This window comes from Scyliorhinus canicula, chromosome 5 (assembly GCF_902713615.1).
Source record: "Scyliorhinus canicula chromosome 5, sScyCan1.1, whole genome shotgun sequence".
Classification (NCBI taxonomy): Eukaryota; Metazoa; Chordata; class Chondrichthyes; order Carcharhiniformes; family Scyliorhinidae; genus Scyliorhinus; species Scyliorhinus canicula.
Window position 1 is genome coordinate 54,031,891 of NC_052150.1, and position 19,389 is coordinate 54,051,279.

The following is a 19,389-nucleotide window of genomic DNA, read 5'->3' on the forward strand; positions in this document are numbered from 1 at the left end:
CCTAACCCGCACATCTTTGGACTTTATCACATTTTTCTTCACTTCATCCCCAAAAATTAATCATGCAAAGTTAGGATTAAGTAGGACATTGCAAACCACAGATCTCAAGAGAAATTACTGACTGGACAGAACATGCTCAAGACATCAAAAAGGATTCCCAGCCTTTAAGCTGGTTTCTATCTTTTTTACCCCTCAGACAAGCCAGCAAAACGTTGCATTCCTTCAGGGTTGGAATGCCAAGTACAAACAACAGTGAAGACTACAATTTGGCTTTCTTAGCTGCACTGTGTTATTAGTTTTACAGAATCATCACATGCACCTCAAAGTTAGTTCTATTAAGTCATTACCCTTTTCCGGCTAAAGCTGGACATATGGGACTTCTGTAATTCTCTGCTACATGTTTACAGATTGTGCAGCGTGTTTTGAATAAACTGCCTAAAAGAACAAAATTAAAGATTAAAAATTAAAACAAAACATTAAAGCATGAACATACAAGTTTAGTAAGGAATTGAGAAAACAAGTTACAAAAAATACATCTGCTCCAAATTAGTGTTAAAAAGATTTTTCTCAGCTCTAATGAATACCAGTCGGTCATCCTAAAGGTGAGAGGATTGATGGGCCAAATACCTGGTGGCTCACATGTCAGCACAACTACAAAGTGGCGTGACACTCCTTTTATAGGATACTGCCATAACTTTATATTAACTGGTGGTTTATTTTCAAGTACACAGTAAACTATCCAGTCCGGAATGCTTTTTGAGTTATGTTTAATATTTTATCACTGTACCTGATACCTTGCTCGCTTCAAAACTGTGCTTCCAAAAAATTGCACCCTCCAGTCAGAAAGGGTTAAATGTTCATTATCTTTACTAAACCTGCAGTCTCAATTTGTTGCACGCCTGAGCAGTTGATTGGAGAATCCATGAATTGCTTGGGGCTGCTCAACAAATTACCTAACAACTGAGCTTTCCAAACAATAGACTTCTAGACTCGAAAGGCTAGTGCATCAGTTAGGAATGGGATTCACAGACCAATCACCTAGGGAAATGTTAATGCTCCACTGTTGGAGTTTTTAACGTTCGTAACCACAGTCCCCGAAGACATTTTGTCCAGAAAGCAAGAAACTAGGTGTACTGAGGGGGTTTGTGTGGAGATAGTGAATATGTATGTCAGACGATAAAGTATGGAAAATGTGACCAATTTCTAATAACTTACCTATGCATGATAAACAGTGAAGGGTATATATACACACTTCCATTTCACAAACATTACATCTTGTTTACAAGTTTTTGGTCATGTTTTTAGGTCCGTGTGCACTTCCAAATCAACAGTTCTATGTTCAATTCCCACTATCTTAACACAGTTCAGCGTTCTGGCCATCGGTTGGCTCTGTGGATCACATCCCTGAAGTCTTTCCTCACAAACTGTATTTCTATTGTATCTATGTATTAAAGCAAATTCATCCAATGGCTGTGTTTGGGTTGATTTGGGTTTAGAGGTATGATGGTTTTGCCAGGCAAGTTTCTAAAGGGGCCGAGACTTGTAATTTGGGCTGACTGTCCAGAAGTTACTAAATAAATATACAGCATACACTTCCGTAACACCTCACTAAATAATCTATCTTTTGCCTATGCAAGAAATACCACAAAAGATTTGCTGACATTAGAAAACATTGTTAATATTCAACAGTCTTCTAAAAGGAATTTTGCTTCAGAGAGAACAGTTATCACTCCAGATTGCTGGAGCAGTGCATCTCACGATTAGCAGTGAATTTGAGTTCAGATTGATGGTTGGAAGTATTAGTTGAGAATGGTGTGGCAAATTCAGAATGTTTCAGGATATCCTGAACAGCAGGTTTTACGGTTTCTTAACCAATTAAATTTAAGGATAGAAAAAAGTCAACAAATAGAACATAGAACAGTACAGCACAGAACAGGCCCTTCGGCCCTCCATGTTGTGCCGAGCAATGATCACCCTACTTAAACCCACGTAACCCGTATACCCGTAACCCAACAATCCCCTCATTAACCTTACACTACGGGCAATTTAGCATGGCCAATCCACCTAACCCGCACATCTTTGGACTGTGGGAGGAAACCGGAGCACCCGGAGGAAACCCACGCACACACGGGGAGGACGTGCAGACTCCACACATACAGTGACCCAGCCGGGAATCGAACCTGGGACCCTGGAGCTGTGAAGCATTGATGCTAACCACCATGCTACCGTGAGGCCCAATGAGAAACAATGAGAAATGAGAAACAAATAATTTCAATGAGCGTCAAATCAGAGACACATAGAAAAACACGAGGCAGCTGGGTCTTTGGAGGAGTTGGTGGGGAGGCCTGTTTCCTCAATTACTGTTTTAAAAAAAATTTAGAGTGTCCAATTAATTTTTTTCCAATTAAGGGGCAATTTATCGTGGCCAATTCATCTACCCTGCACATCTTTGGGTTGTGGGGGCGAAACCCATGCAGACACGGGGAGAATGTGCAAACCCCACACCGACAGTGACCCAGATCCGGGATCGAACCTGGGACCTCGGCGCCGTGAGGCAGCAATGCTAACCACTGCGCCACTGTTCTGCCCCATCTCAATTATTGTTGATCATTTCATTTACCTTGTTGCTGGTTTTACTAAATACTTTAATGCATGTATTCACATTATCCACTGACTCAAATGAAGGCTGTGAGGAGAGGAAGAGAGAAAAATGAAGAACTAAAAGAAGAATAAAGGGCAACAGGGATTTTTAATTTGGAATTTTGATAATTAAAGACAAATGTAATCATAGTTGCTTACATTTTGAAATGATCACCTAAAGATTAGAAAGGTGTTTATAATGCTCACTATATTAACAGAAGGAGGCTTTGTCTGGATCTTGCAGACTCAAAGCGGTGCCATGTTTGATGCAATTGAGAGCTGCAACAGCACTGCAACTTCCGGCGATCCCACTTACACTGAAAAGTGGAAGTTGCAGGACACCTCAGCAGACTCTGATGGAACACAAGCTGATGGTTTTGCGGAGCAGGTTTCTGAAGGGGCAGAGACCTGTAAATTTGGGCTGACTGCCCAGAGGCTACCCTCGTTTTGCTGGGAACGTTTCAGGGTTGCTACGAGTAAGCGCAGTTCCTGCTGAGGAGCGTATACCTTTAAACCCAAACCAACAACCCAGCTCAAATGCAACCGTCGTATTCTGAAAAAGTGATGGATCTCCAAATCCAGTTGGCTCCTATTTAATCCATGCCACCCAAAAGCACCAAACTGATTGAATGACCATTTACCAAATTACAATAATCAAGAAAAGAATAACATGAAGTATATTTGATCTAATTAGACAACGATTTGCTTTAAAGCAATTTTCATGCTGACTGGATCCTTAGACGTTAAGGCTGCTGAGACTAATTGCCTATCAAGTTGAATTGTCTGTCATTGCATTTGGTTGGAACATTTCATTTTTTACACTGGATGACCAAAGAGATCATGTCATTATTTATGTAATTCAGGCAAAAATATCAATGATTAATCTTCTTCAGGATTAGTTTGGCACCAGTTACACACATTTTATTAAATTATAATGGATCGGCTTTAAATTTTAATTGCAGTATTAAAACTTAGGCTATGACTGCACAAATTTTCACTGGATTAAAATCACAGCATAAATGCCTAGATATATGGATGACTAAATTATTATATTAATTGAAAAAGAAACTGCAAATTATATTTTAAATTCAAAAGTATGAACTCCACCTTGTTATGTAATAGATTTTCACTGGTCACCTCCAAGGTAATTTCCACAAATTTTAAAAGTATTTTAAAAGTGTTAAATGTGATTTATAGTTTCCAACAGTTGAAAAGTGCCCGAATAATCTTTAAATATTAAAGATAATTTTTTAAAACCTTGGTCATTGAGCTAAACACAGACCTCAAGGGGCTGCTCTTCAGCACTTGGCGTCAAAAAAGGGTGTGATTTTGGGACTTCCGGTGGCTGTGATGGAGTAAGAAGTCACACATTTGGGAGCTCCCGTTTTAAAGAGACTTTTCGGCTCTTTTGAGAGCCCAAAACGGAAATTTTTCGACGTCTCCCGGTGGGGGAAGGTGTGCTGAACAACTTTCCCCGCAGTCCATGCCTCGAACTCGGAGTGGAAAGGGGGAAAAAACGGCAGCAGCTCCTCAGAAAAAACAGGGAAGGAATCCAAGATGGCCACCGGAGGAGCCCCAGAGGATTGGAGGCTGTGGGCCCAGGAGCAACAAACTGATCTCCTGCGCTGCTTTAAAGAATTCAAGGATGAGGTGCTGAGCTCTCTGCAGGAAACGAACAGAAGGCTGTCAGAGATTCAGTCCACCCAGGGTGCTGCCATCAAGGAGTTGCAGACGCAGGTCACTGAATGAGAGGAGGAGGCCGTGGTCCTCGTGAGTAAGGTGGAGGGGCACGAGGCACTCCACAAGAAGTGGCAGGAACGCTTCGAGGAGCTTGATCACCGTATGAGGCGGAAAAACCTGCGGATCCTGGGCCTTGCGGAGGGGCTAGAGGGGTCGGACCTGACAGCCTACGTGGCTGTAATGCTGAACTCGTTAGTGGGGGCCGGGTCTTTCCATCTGCCCTTGGAGCTGGAGGGAGCGCACAGGGTGCTGGTCAGGAGGCCTGAGGAAGATGAACCCCCGCGTGCGGTGCTGGTGAGGTTCCACCGGTTCAGTGATCGGGAGTGCGTGCTGCGCTGGGCCAAGAAGGTGAAGAGCAGCAAGTGGGAGAATGGGGTAGTACGGATCTACCAGGATTGGAGTGCGGAGGTGGCTAAGCGGCGGTCCGGATTTAATCGGACGAAAGAGGTGCTTTATAGAAACTGGACTTGAACTAGGGGTTGGGGGTTGCGAGGATTGGATAGAGTTGGAGATGGGAGAGGTGCGGGAACAACGTCCGTTGTGGCGGTTGGATGTGGGGTTGTTGGCGGAGGAGGAGGTGCGTAGGAGGGTCCGGGCAAGTATTGAGGGGTACCTTGAGGTGAATGATACGGGGGAGGTTCAGGTGGGGATGGTCTGGGAAGCCCTGAAGGCAGTAATTCGTGGGGAGCTGATATCCATCCGGGCACACAGGGAGAGGAGCGAGAGGGATAGACTGGTGGGAAAGATGCTGGAGGTGGACAGGAGGTATGCAGAGGCACCAGAGGAGGGACTGTTGGGGGAGAGGCGCAGCGTGCAGGCTAAATTTGATTTGCTGACCACTAGAAAGGCGGAGGCACAGTGGAGGGAGGCACAAGGGGCAGTGTACGAACATGGTGAAAAGGCGAGTAGGATGCTGGCTCATCAGCTCCGCAAGCGGGATGCGGCTAAGGAGATTGCTGGAGTGAGAGACAAGAGTGGGATGTGGTGCGGAAGGGGGTGGAGGTGAATGAGGTCTTCAAGGACTTTTACGGGGAACTGTACCGGTCGGAGCCAACGGGGGAGAGGGGGAGAATGGAGAGGTTCCTTGACAGGCTTTCTTTCCCGAAGGTGCAGGAGGAGAAGGTGGAGGGGCTGGGTGCGCCGATTGAGCTGGAGGAGCTAGTTAAGGGGTTCGGGCAGATGCAGTCAGGGAAGGCACCGGGGCCGGATGGGTTCCCGGTGGAATTTTATAAAAAGTTTGTGGACCTAGTGGGCCCCTTGCTGGTGCGGACACTTAATGAAGCGTGGGAAGGGGGGACTTTGCCCCCGACGATGTCGCGGGTGCTGATCTCGTTAATTTTAAAGAAGGACAAGGACCCCCAGCAGTGTGGTTCATACAGGCCCATATCTCTCCTCAGCGTGGATGCTAAGGTGCTGGCAAAAATCCTGGCCACTAGGATAGAGGATTGTGTGCCAGGGGTTGTGCACGAGGACCAGACAGGTTTTGTGAAGGGAAGGCAGCTGAACACGAATGTGCGGAGATTGCTGAATGTCATCATGATGCCGGCGATTGAGGGGGAGGCAGAGATAGTGGTGGCGCTGGATGCGGAGAAGGCCTTCGATAGAGTGGAGTGGGGGTACCTATGGGAGGTGTTGGGGAGGTTTGGATTTGGTGAAGGGTTCATTAGATGGGTAAGGCTGCTATATGAGGCCCTGACGGCGTGCGTGGCCACGAATAGGAGGAGGTCGGAGTACTTCTGGCTTTACCGAGGGACCAGACAGGGTTGCCCCCTGTCCCCCTTGTTGTTTGCACTGGCAATCAAGCTGCTGGCGATGGCGTTGAGAGATTCAGAGAGGTGGAGAGGCTTGGTGCGAGGTGGAGAGGAACATAGGGTGTCGTTGTATGCCGACGACCTGTCACTGGATGTGGCGGACCCGGTGGGAGGGATGCCGGGAGTGATGGACTTGCTAGCTGAGTTTGGGACCTTTTCAGGTTATAAATTAAATTTAGGCAAGAGCGAGGTGTTTGTGGTGCACCCTGGAGACCAGGAGGAAGGAATTGGTAGGCTCCCACTTAGGCGGGTAGGGGAGAGCTTTAGGTACCTGGGGGTGCAGGTGGCCAGGGACTGGGGGACTCTTCACAAGCATAACTTCACCAGACTTGTAGATCAGATGGAGGAGGAGTTCAAGAGGTGGGACATGCTGCCATTGTCGTTGGCGGGGAGGGTGCAGTCCGTCAAAATGACGGTGCTTCCGAGGTTCTTGTTCCTCTTTCAGTGCCTGCCCATATTTATACCCAGGGCCTTCTTTAGGAGAGTGACTAGCAGTATTTTGAGCTTTGTGTGGGCACATGGGACTCCGAGGGTGAAGAGGGTTTTCCTGGAGCGAGGAAGGGAGAGAGGCGGGCTGGCGCTGCCCAACCTTCTGGGGTACTATTGGGCAGCCAATGTGTCAATGGTGCGTAAATGGGTGATGGAGGGGGGAGGGGCGGCGTGGAAAAGAATGGAGATGGCGTCATGTAGAGGTACGAGCCTGGGTGCCATGGCAACGGCACCGTTGCCGCTCTCCCCTAAGAGGTTGACCACGAGCCCGGTGGTGGCGGCGACCCTAAGAATCTGAGGACAGTGGAGACGGCATCGGGGGGAAACAGGGGGCTCGATGGAGGCTCCACTGGGTGGCAACCATCGGTTCATCCCGGGGAACACGGATGGGGGATTTAGGGGGTGGCAAAGGGCGGGCATCAGCAAATTGAGGGACCTGTTTATTGGCGGGAGGTTTGCGGGCCTGGGTGAACTGGAAGATAAATTTGGCCTTCCCCAAGGGAACATGTTCAGATACCTGCAGGTAAAGGCGTTTGCTAGGCGACAGGTAGAGGGATTCCCTTTGCTGCCCTCGCAGGGGACGATGGACAGAGTGCGTTCGGGGGTGTGGGTGTCTGACATCTATAAGGTAATGCAGGAGGTGGAGGAGTCGTCAGTGGAGGAGCTGAAGGCTAAATGGGAGGAGGAACTCGGGGAGCAGATAGAGGACGGGACTTGGGCGGATGCCTTGGAGAGAGTTAACTCTTCCTCCTCATGTGCGAGGCTTAGTCTCATCCAATTTAAGGTGCTGCACCGGGCCCACATGTCCGGGACCAGGATGAGTAAGTTCTTTGGGGGCGAGGATAGGTGCACCAGATGTTCGGGGAGTCCAGCGAACCACGCCCATATGTTCTGGGCATGCCCAGCACTGGAAGAATTCTGGAAGGGGGTGGCGGAGACGGTGTCGAGGGTGGTTGGATCCAGGGTCAAACTAGGGTGGGGACTCGCGATCTTTGGAGTTGCGGTAGAGCCGGGAGTGCAGGAGGCGAAAGCGGCCGGTGTCCTGGCCTTTGTGTCCCTAGTAGCCCGCCGAAGGATTCTGTTACAGTGGAAGGATGCAAGGCCCCCAAGCGCGGATACCTGGTCAGTGACATGGCGGGATTTATAAAATTGGAAAAGGTCAAATTTGCCCCGAGGGGATCAATACAAGGGTTCTATAAACGATGGCAGCCTTTTCTGGACTTCCTGGCTCAGAGATGGGTAACTTGGTCAATAGCAGCAGCAACCCGGGGGGGGGGGGGAGGGGGTGCACTATTGTAGTGTCTATTCTGTAACTTTATAGTGTGTTAATTTGCGTTGTTGTTAAAATGCTGTGTTGTTCATGGAGGTGGGGCGAATGTATATGATTGTTAATATTATTGTTATTTTCGGTATTTTACTGAGGTGTGTCAATGTTGTATAAAATCAAAATTTTTCAATAAAAATTATTTCAAAAAAAAAGGCTGTGACTTTGCCAGCAGTATGCCGTGCTAGAAGACCACAGTTCTGACAGTAGGCCCTGCTGCAGGAGAGAAGTTTTTCCTGCAAACTACAAGCCAGGTAAGCTAGTTTTTTTTGTGTAGTCAGCAGTGTAAACCACAGCTTCACTGTTGACAGGAAGATCCAGACCAATTAATCTGCCTGCTACAATTTATTAAATTATCCAGAGATGGAATCGTTGGGAAAAACCAGAGAATAACTGGGCCACAGCATGGGAAGGAAATAGGCTACCAAACAAAAACAGTTGAAAGAAATGTAAAAAAAAAGATGAAACAAAGAAAGATTTGAAAAGGAAGAATGCAAAGAGCAGCAAAAAGAGCAATGGAATAAAACAAAGAGGGAAGGGTAACAGGCATCTTAGGTGTTTTTTTAAAGTCATCTTATCAAACTATCACATCCAATCTGTACCTCAGTCAAATTGGTGACTGAGGCAAGCAAATCTGGTTGGAACGTAACTGGGATTTTCTGCTCTAGTACATTATCTAACAGGATGCCCAAGCAAAATTCAGATTCACTCTGGTCACTAATCAACTTGTGCTGTGACCAACCTCCTTAATAATGCAGTTTATATTTTCCCCTCACTGCAGACATTACAAGTGCTAAGATAAATAGGAATGACTACAAATCAAGACTTTTAGTGTACAAAACAATCACATACCGTGAATTTCATATATATCTTTTGATCCTGCTCTTTTATGAAGTTCATCAATGTTTTGAGTGATGACCACAACCTTTCGTCCTTGCTTGCTCAATCTCGCCTCACATTCAGCAATAGCAATGTGGGCAGAATTTGGGTTTTTACTCAGCATCAGTTCACGGCGATAGTGATAGAATTCCCATACTCTAGAAGGATTTCTTGAAAATGCTTCTGGGGTAGCCAAGTCCTGTTAATAGACAAGTACACATGTGAGATACTCCTTGCCTAAGAATACACATCAGGGATGTACGAGCTGGTACCCTCATCAGCCACATGCGACTCTCAAAGGCCAGTCACTTCGGTTTTATTTGATTTGCTGTGATTGTGATCTGTGGACGTGAATATTAGGAACTGCTGTTTAGCATGCTGTCTCATTGACAAATAAATTCCAGGTCAGAACAGTAAAATTGTTAATCTCAGCAACTTCATACATATGCAACTTTTCTGGAAGGCAGAATTTACAGTACAGAAACAAATAATTTGACCCAATCAATCCAAGCCAGTTTTAAACTTCACCGATGGCCCTATATTGCCACGATATGCAGTAAAATGGCCCCTGACGATAAAGCTTGGACACAGCTGCTTTGAACAACAGGTATAAAAAACAGTAAATGCAGCAGATCTGGCAGCATCTGTGGCGAGAAAAAGAGTTAACAATTCAAGCCTGTATGACTCTTTTTTGAGTAAGAGGTTGCTGCAGTCACACAAATGCAAACAGTTAACCGTTTCTCTCTCCACAGCTGCTACCAGATCTGCTGAGAGTTCCAGCATTTTCTGTTTTTATTTCAGATTTTAAGCACCCAAAGTACTTTTATTGAAAAACAGATATTTGCATGCAGATTTCAACCCTCTAATTCAAGAGTGGTTTGCAAGTTATTTTGAAACATGCTTTAATTTGGGCAAATAAGTTAAACATAAGAGTAGTATATTTCATACAAGTAAACTTTGCTGCTACAACGGATTTTAATCGGTTTGACGCTACACCGAGCAGGCAATCTGTTCTACAGCCCAATACGCAAGAAACAAGGTTGAAAATCATCCTCCATGTTTCTCCAAAACAACGACCCATGAAAAAGATAGATTAAATTACATTCTGGACTTTACAATACTTAACCACAGCAACAAGGCTACAGTTTGATGTTTTGGACTATTTAGCTTTTTTCTGCGTGTTCAATAGGTGATGGGCATTAGTGCTGGAGAAGAAATGTTTTCTGCTTTTTCTCCAGGAGTAAAAAAAGGCACAAACAGTGCTCTGTAATTTTGTATCCTTCAATGCTTCAGTGAGAATTAATCAGAATAGTCTTTCTTTGGTGAGTCTAACAATTTAGTGAAAAGTTGGCAGATATTTGTTCTGGGACAACCAGAGTCAGAGTTGCCAGAAATTGGAGAGCTTAGGTGTCAGTCTAGCCCTGATTTCGAAACCATGGGCATCATACAACTAATTGTAAGGGGCCTCACGGTAGCATGGTGGTTAGCATCAATGCTTCACAGCTCCAGGGTCCCAGGTTCGATTCCCGGCTGGGTCACTGTCTGTGTGGAGTCTGCACGTCCTCCCCGTGTGTGCGTGGGTTTCCTCCGGGTGCTCCGGTTTCCTCCCACAGTCCAAAGATGTGCGGGTTAGGTGGATTGGCCATGCTAAATTGCCCGTAGTGTAAGGTTAAGGGGGGTGTTGTTGGGTTACGGGTATACGGGTTACGTGGGTTTAAGTAGGGTGATCATTGCTCGGCACAACATCGAGGGCCGAAGGGCCTGTTCTGTGCTGTACTGTTCTAAATCTAAATTCTAATTGGGGACAAAGTCTCATAGCGAGCGCATTTAGTCAGGTGGTTCCCGGCACTCACGGTGCCAAGAAACACATGGTTATACAAGGCAACTTGCGTTGTACAAGGGGCCTCTGCAGTGAATGTTTAGCCGAGATCGCATTGGATCTCACGAGATGTTGCAAGCCAGATAGATCCCGGGAACGGAGTCTCTCAGGTCTTATCGGCCATGCTATGCCACGGCAAGTTGCCTTTTATGCGCAGCGTGGGCACTGGATCGCGCCCCATATCTAAAGGTACAAACCCAACTTCTCAAGGCATGAAATCAATTTGGCTATTTGAAAAAATCTTAAATCAAGAACTTCAAAATTAAAAGTGAAATATTTAAGTGAAAGGGGGGCCAGTTAGCGAGACAGCGAGCTTGTATTTCAAAGTAACGCCAACAGCGAGAGGTTTGATCTCCTTTCTACCTGATGCAGACTTGGGTCCTGTTTCCTCACCCTGTTTTGTAGTAAAATCACAATGCTTGAATAATAGAGGGTGCTACCTGGAGAAGATAATCTAGGGGCAGGGGAAATGTTGATAAATCTGACGAAATACAGAAGTCAAAAGAACAAATGTTGGAATCTGAAACAAAGATAGAAAATTGCAGCAAATCTACGAAAAGGGTATCCAAGCAGTCACAAGGATCTTGAGCAATTTATTTTTAAAAACTCTTTCAGATTTTGCCATGCACTTCCAGCACTTTTATCAAATTAAAATTCAGTGCAAAACACCGTTCTTTCCAAATGAAAGTATAAAATGTGAGGAAAATGGTATTTAGCTCTATTGTTGCTGAAATGTGCTGTAATTCTATATACAATTAATTACCTATCATGACAGGGCCGGCACGGTGTTGCAGTGGTTAGCACTGCTGCCTCATGGCGCCGTGGACCCAGGTTTGATCTCCGCCCTGGGTCACTGTCCCTGTGGAGTTTGCACATTCTCACCAAAACGATATGCAGGATAGGTGAAGTGGCCATGCTAAATTGCCCCTTAATTGGAAAAAAAAAGTTGGGTACTCTAATTTTTTTTTTAAAATTACTTATTGGCATCAAAGATTTCATTTTAACATGAAATATGACTAATATTCTCCTGCCACTACTTTTGTGGATTACAGGGACATACCTGAGCTTGCCATTTCCTCCAGAAGCCACCTGCCCCACGGAAGGTGGGGACTCCGCTCTCTGCACTAGCTCCAGCACCTGTTAGAATGGTTATGTGCTTGGCTTTTGCAAAGACTTCCCGAAATTCGGCCAAATCTTGAAAGAAAAAGAAATAAAAATGAAATTTCCAATCAAGGTACAGGTGTTGTACAATAAAGGTTCCAAGGATAATTTCACAAGGGTGCACTGCTTGGAAGGAGTCACAGCTGATGGAGTGCATCAGATATTTGGACACATGCTGCCGATGGCTTCCAGCAGACACGTTTCACAGACTCAAAATTATCCACGTGGTATTTTGAAAATCTCAATCACAATGAATGTTTTGCATCATTTACAGTTCTGTGTATAAATGGTACAGGTTTGTTGTTCATACCACTGTTCCAGCTTACCTCTGCACTGTGGATGTACTCCTGCAAATTGTCAAAAATCAAAAAGTATAAAAGCACATTTATATATTAAGTTTTCAGAGACGTTATGTTCTGAACCACTTACAACACAATTCTAATGCTGTTGTGTTGAATTATCTATTGCACTTGCCATATTGAAATGGACTGAAAATACCAGAACTGAATGTACGACAATCAGCAAAGACTGAACAGGCTAGGAATCTTTTCCCCAGGGGAAAAAAAAGACAGGCTTTGAAAGGGTAAACAAAAAAACTCTTTGCGCTTGGGATGTGTGAAAGAGAGAAAAAAAGTGTTCTAAACTAGGAAAATGATTTGTTGAATGAGAAGACTGGTGGAGTGGAAGTTAGGGACAAGGCAGATTTCTGAGGGAGTGAAAATAGAATTGCAGAAAATATAATGAAAACAGTTGAGGAAGTGTTGGTATGGAAGTTATTTAGACTAGATGTGACAGAGAAGGAGATAGATACTGAAACAGAGTCATTATGTGAAGGGGAGCTTGAGGAAGTACAGTCGAGATAGCTGTGGGAGTCAGGAGGCCTATTGGTTGATAGCCAGAAAGGTTGAGGGACGGAAGGGAAGAATCCATGATGGACCAAGGGAAGGGTGGAAATTGGAAGCAAAGTTGACAAAATGCTTCCATTCAGGACGAGTGCAGAAACTGATACCAAGACAGTCATCAACGCACTGGGAACAAACAAAGAGACAGGATCCAAGTAAGCCTGGAATCAAGAATGCTGCACATACCTAGGATGACATTCCAGTATAGTACTGTGGGAGTGCTGATTTTGTTTTTGAGGTATTGCCTTTCGGATGAAACAATGAGCTATACTACGGTTCTCATAGCAACACTTTATTTGGAGGAAGTGAATAGAGTTATAAATAGCAGGTTTCAAAAGCAAGGAGGTTGTTAAACCTTTAGAAATCACTAGTTCGGCCTCACCTAAGGTGCGGTGTCGAGATCTGGGCACTCCCATTTTTGGAAGGACATCAAGGCCTTAAAGCAGACTTGCCCAACCCATGGCCAAAGCCTCTGTATCCAGTCCCCTGAGCCAGTGTTCAAACTATGGTAAGTTCAATGCTGCTGCTCCTCCAATCACAGACCACACACCAGTGAGTCTGTCAGCAGTAAATGCAAGAGAGAGGCAATCTCTTATTGGAGAATCAGTGAGCAGAGAAGGACGAGTCGCTACTGTTTTGTTTCCATGGCACGCCTCACTTTGCCTTTGGCTGCTCTCTCGCTCTCCCATGAAGGCACCTGCCCCATAAAGGAGCACAGCAGTAAAGGTGGTGGAGCAGGCCAGAGAGGTCATGAGGAATGTAAGGTCATTGTTAATTAAACCCATTTGCTAAGCTCTGCCTGATACCCTTCCTTTTCCTGGTGACCAGGAGTTGGGGCCTAGCCTGTTTCTCTCTAACTCTACTTCTGAAGCAAAAAGGCAAAAAAAAGTTTTTATTTATTAACTCTGCTGCTTGACAATTTTGAAATGGACATTTTTATTATTTGCTCTTTTAAAACAAAATCTATTTGTTATTTTCACATTGATTTTTTTTAACAAAAATCATGTTTAACTATTTGCCGAACTTTATCTTGGCAAAATTCGCTTGAGTGGGGGAAAAAAATGAAATATGGACCCCATGTGAAAAGATAGGATAAGCCTGCCTAAAATGACGTAACAGGGTTTTACCAGAATACTTCCAGGGATGAGGGACTGCAGCTATGGTGCCATTAGACAAGGTGTGATTATTCTGCTTAAAGCAGAGAAGTTAAGGAGAGATATAATAGAGGTCTGCAAAATTATGAAGAGCTTTCATAAGGATAGATAAGAAAAAAAATTATTCCACTGATAGGAAGGACACCAACCATAGGAAAGAGATTTTAAGATAAGTAGCAAAAGATCCAGATGGGAGATGAGAATTTGTTTTAAATGTAGCATCGGTGAGGCCACACGTGGAGTATTGTGCACGGTTTTAGTCCCCTTCTTTGAGGAGAGATGTTGTGGCATTGGAGGCAGTTCAGAGGAGGCTCACTAGGTTGAGTCCAGAGATGAGGGGTTTGTCGTATGAGGAGAGATTGATCAGTTTAGGCCTATATTTGAGTTTAAAAGAATGAGGGGAGATCAAATTGAGATATACAAGATGATGCAAGGTATGGATAATGTAAATGTAGAGCGGATGCTTCCTCTTGTGGGGCATTCTAGAACGAGAGGTCATAGTCTTAGGATAAGAGGTAGAAAATTTAAAACAGAGTTGAGGAGAAATTACTTCTCCCAAAAGGTTGTGACTCTATGGAATTTGCAATCCCAGATTGCAGTGGATGCTGGGACAGTGAGTAAATTTAAAGAGGGGTGAGACAGATTTTTAATTGGTAATGGGTTGAAGGGTTCTGGAGAACAGACATGATGGTGGAGTTAAGGCCAGGATGAGATCAGCCATGATCGAATGGCAGAGCAGCATCAATGGGCCAAAAGGCCTAATTCTGCTCCTATATCTTATGAACTTATGAAAAGACAGCTAGTTTTAAGATCTGAAATATACTGGACTCCCGGTGGCAGCCATGGAGGAGTAGGTCGCAGATTTGATAGCTCCTGCCTGAAACGGACTTTCGGACCTTTTCCCTGGATTTTTGAGGACTTTATGAAATAAATCAGTGGAGTAAGAAGGATTCCACCCCCCCCGCCCCCGATGTATGGATAGCTGGACCAGAAGTGGCTGTGTGAAGCGATTTAGTCCCGATAGAGGGAAGCGAGTGGAGCTGGCAGTGCGGTGAAGCATGGCAGACAGCAAGGACCAGGGAGTGGCGGCTCACTGGCTGAAGGAGCAGCGGATGGAGCTCTTCAAGAGTTGCTCTGCCGAGCTAAAAAAGGATATGCTTGACCCGATGAAAGCATCGATTGACCAAATGGTCTTGACTCAGGCGGCCCAGGGGAAAGCGATTCAGGAGATTGAGTTAAAACTATCCAACCAAGAGGACAAGATAGCTGGACTGGAGCACAAGGTGAAGGTGCTAGATCACTGCCACAGGAAGATGCAGAAGCTGGAGGAGCTGGAGAGCAGGACCAGGAGGCAGAATTTAAGAATCGTTGGCCTTCCTGAAGGCATTGAGGGACCAGATGCAGGAGCATATGTGTCGGGTATGCTGGAGTCGCTGATGGGAGCGAGGGCTTTCCCTCGACCCCTAGAACTGGACGGAGCGCACAGAGCCCTCGCAAGGAAGCCCAAGTCGAATAATCTGCCGAGGGCCATGGTGGTTCGTTTCCATCGTTTTTCAGATAAGGAGCGTCTTGCGGTGGGCCAAGAAGGAACGGAGCAGCAAGTGGGAGAACAGTGAGGAGCGCATCTATCAGGACCTGGGAGCAGGGCTGGCCAAGAGACGGGCTGGGTTCAACCGGGCAAAAGCAAACCTCTTTAAAAAGGGGGTGAAGTTTGGGGTGTTATACCCAGCGAGGCTGTGGGTAACGCATGAAGAGCGACACTACTATTTTGAGTCACCAGATGATGTTTGGACATTTATTAAAGAGAAGTTGGACTCGAATTAAAAGACACTTAAGCTCCGGATTTGGGATGTGGCAGTGGTTTGTAATTGTGTTCTGTTTAAACAAGATTGTATTTAGTCTTGGACGAGAGAATGCGCTGGAGGGATGGGGGGGGAGGGCGCTTTGTCTCGCAGGGAGTTGATACGGGGGGTGGGCTGAGATTTGCATTATCCTTCGGGAAATTGGGTCTTGTTTTAAGTGAGTGTTTCTGTTCTGGTTTACGTTAATGTCTTCTTGAAAGCTGTTGTTTACTTACTGGGAAATATGATCCTGTAAATAGTTTTTTTCTATGTGGGGAGAGGGGTCCGAACAATAAGGTGATAGTCTGATCGGCTCCAGCGGCGGGTGCTATCGGGGTCAGCAGACTCTCGGAAGTGTACTGGGGGGTGAGCTAGTGTTAAGTTGGTGTCTGACTTGGGAGATTAGGTTTCTGGCGTTATGGTGGTGGAGGGGGGGGGGGCTGCTTTGCTGGCATGGGAGCAATTATTTTCAGGGAATAAATGGGAGGTCGGGGAGGGGGGGACTGCTGCTTAAGGGGTTGCTCGGGGAAGCGGGGGGGAAGAGGGCTCGGGGCTGGCCTAAAAAGTGTGACGTCCAGGCTGATTACATGGAACATGAGAGGTCTGAATGGGCCAGTTTAGAGAGCACGCGTGTTCGCGCATTTAAAGGGACTAAAGGCAGACGTGGCAATGCTTCAGGAGACGCATCTAAAGGTCACAGACCAGATGAGATTAAGGAAGGATTGGGTTAGTCAGGTATTCCACTCAGGGCTGGACTCGAAGACCGGGGGGGGGGGGGGGGGGGGGTAGCAATTTTGATCAGCAAGCAAGTGGCATTTGAGGCTGGGAGAATTGTGGCTGATAAATGGGGTAGGTATATAATGGTGAGTGGGAAGCTGGAGGGGGTCCGAGTGGTGCTCGTAACGTCTACACCCCAAACTGGGACGACGTAGACTTTATGAGGCGCATGTTAGGCAAAATCCCAGGTCTTGAGTCACACAACTTGATCATGAGGCGGGACTTCAATACGGTTATTGAACCTGAATTGGACCGCTCAAAATCCAGGACAGGGAAGAGGCCAGTGGCAGCAAAGGAATTGAAGGGCTTTAAGGAGCAGGTGGCCCCTGGAGGTTTACACAGCCGAGGGTAAAGGAATTTTCTTTTTTCTCCCACTTCTACAAAGTTTATTCCCGTATTGACTTTTTTATTGTGGGCAGGGCGTTGATCCAGAAAGTGGCGGGGGCGGAATACTCGGCGATTACAGTCTCAGACCACGCCCTGCACTGGATGGATTTGCAGCTTAGGGAGGAGAGAGGGCAGCGTCCGCTGTGGAGACTAGATGTGGGGTTGTTAGCGGACGAGTTGGTTTGCGGGCGGGTAAATAAGAATATCCAGAACTACATGGAAACAAACAACACGGGCAGCACGGTAGCATTGTGGATAGCACAATTGCTTCACAGCTCCAGGGTCCCAGGTTCAATTCCGGCTTGGGTCACTGCCAGTGTGGAGTCTGCACATCCTCCCCGTGTGTGCGTGGGTTTACTCCGGGTGCTCCCGTTTCCTCCCACAGTCCAACGATGTGCAGGTTAGGTGGATTGGCCATGCTAAATTGCCCGTAGTGTCCAAAATTGCCCTTAGTGTTGGGTGGGGTTACTGGGTTATGGGGATGGGGTGGAGGCTTTTGATCATGTGGAGTGGAGTACCTGTGGGAGGCTGGGCAGGTTTGGGTTTGGTAAGGACTTTATTTGGTGGGTGCGATTGCTCTACCAGGCTCCTGTGGCAAGCGTACTTAGGTCGGGGTATTTTAAATTGCACCGGGGACGAGGCAAGAGTGCCCCCTCTCCCCGCTATTACTTGCTCCAGGCATTGAGCCGCTGGCCATGGCGTTGAGAGCCTCAAGGAACTGGCATTGGGGGGGGGGGGGGGGGGGGGGGTACAGACCGTTAAAATCATGGTCCTCCCCAAATTTCTATTTGTATTTCAGTGCCTTCCCATCTTCATCCCTAAGGCCTATTTCAAGCGGGTGAATAAGATCATCTCGGGATTTGTGTGGGCGAATCGGACCCCACGAGTAAAGAGACTGTTGCTGGAACGCAGTCGGGGGGAGGGTGGGCTGGCGTTGCTGAACTTTTGCAACTGTTACTGGGCGGCCAACATAGCCACGATTAGGAAGTGGGTATTGGGGGAGGGGTCGGCATGGGAGCAGTTGGAGGCGGCGTCATGTAAAGGCACCAGTTTGGGAGCACTGGTAACGGCACCTCTGGCGTTCTCGCTGGCCCGTTACTCCACAAGCCTGGTGGTGGTGGCAGCACTGAAGATCTGGGGGCAGTGGAGGAGACACAAGAGGGTGGAAGGCGCGTCGGTCTGGACCCCAATATGTAATAACCACAGGTTTCTACCGGGTAGGATGGATGGCGGGTTCCAGAGCTGGCAGAGGGCAGGTATCGAAATAATGGGTCACCTGTTTATCGATGGGAGCTTTCCCAGCTTGCAAGCACTGGAGGACAAATTTAAACTGTTGCCAGGGAACGACTTTAGATATTTGCAAGTGCAGGCCTTCCTGAGGAAACAGGTGGTCGCCTTCCCGCTCCTGCCGCCATGGGGGATACAGGATAGAGTAGTTTCCGGTACCTGGGTGGGGGAGGGGAAGGTGTCGGATATCTATCAGGAGCTGTTGGAGGCAGAGAAAACCCTGGTGGAGGAGCTTAAGGGCAAATGGGAGGAGGAGTTAAGAGGAGAGTTAGAGCCAGGTCTGTGGGCGGAAGCCCCAAGTAGGGTCAATTCCTCCTCATCATGTGCTAGGCTCAGTCTAACCCAGTTTAAGGTGGCCCACCAGGCACACATGATGGCGGCGAGGATGAGCAAGTGTTTCGGGGTAGAAGATAGATGTGCGAGGTGTGCGGGAAGCCCAGCAAACCATGTCCATATGTTTTGGACATGCCCGAAGCTTGGAGGGTTCTGGCAGGGGTTTGCCAAGGCTATGTCCAAGGTGCTAGGCACGTGGGTGGTGCCGAGTCCAGAGGTGGCGATCTTTGGAGTGTCAGAAGATCCGGGAGTTCAGGGAGTGAAAGAGGCCGACGTTCTGGCCTTTTGCTTCCCTGGTAGCCTGGAGACGGATCCCTTTAATGTGGAGGGTCTTGATACCCCCGAGTGTAGAGACTTGGGTCAATGACATGGCTGGGTTTCTCAGCCTTGAGAAAATACAGTTTGCCTCAAGAGGATCTATGCTAGGGTTCTCCCGGAGTGTTATTTTATGTTATTTCATGTGGTTTGTGAAGATAGAGCTGATTGGGGAAATGTTTATTTTTTCATCATGTTAATGTTCAATGTCTACTGTTCTCTTTTCTGTTATTGTTATAAAATTTTACAAATACTTCAATAAAAATATTTTTTAAAAAGATCTGAAATACACTGCCTGGAAAGGGTTGTGAAAACAGATTCAATAGTGGCTTTTAAAAGGGATTTGGATATTTGAAAAGGAAAAAATACAGGAGTGGGACTAGCTCTTTCAAAGAGTTGGCATAGGCGCGATGGGCTGAATGGCCTTCTGAGGCCATGAGTGCTAAAGTCATATACAAATATACAAACCA

At 46.5% G+C, this 19,389-nt stretch overlaps 1 protein-coding gene across 1 annotated transcript in view; it reads right to left on the reverse strand.

Moving 5' to 3' along the window:
- sirt5 (sirtuin 5) overlaps nt 1–19,389 on the reverse strand; it is a 51,645-nt gene that overhangs the window by 22,422 nt on the left and 9,834 nt on the right. The window contains exons 3-5 of the mRNA XM_038797091.1: nt 11,823–11,956; nt 8,857–9,082; nt 348–435 (exon numbers count right to left, since the gene is read on the reverse strand). Of these exons, the coding sequence (XP_038653019.1) occupies nt 348–435; nt 8,857–9,082; nt 11,823–11,956 (448 nt within the window). The remainder of the gene's footprint in view (nt 1–347; nt 436–8,856; nt 9,083–11,822; nt 11,957–19,389) is intronic.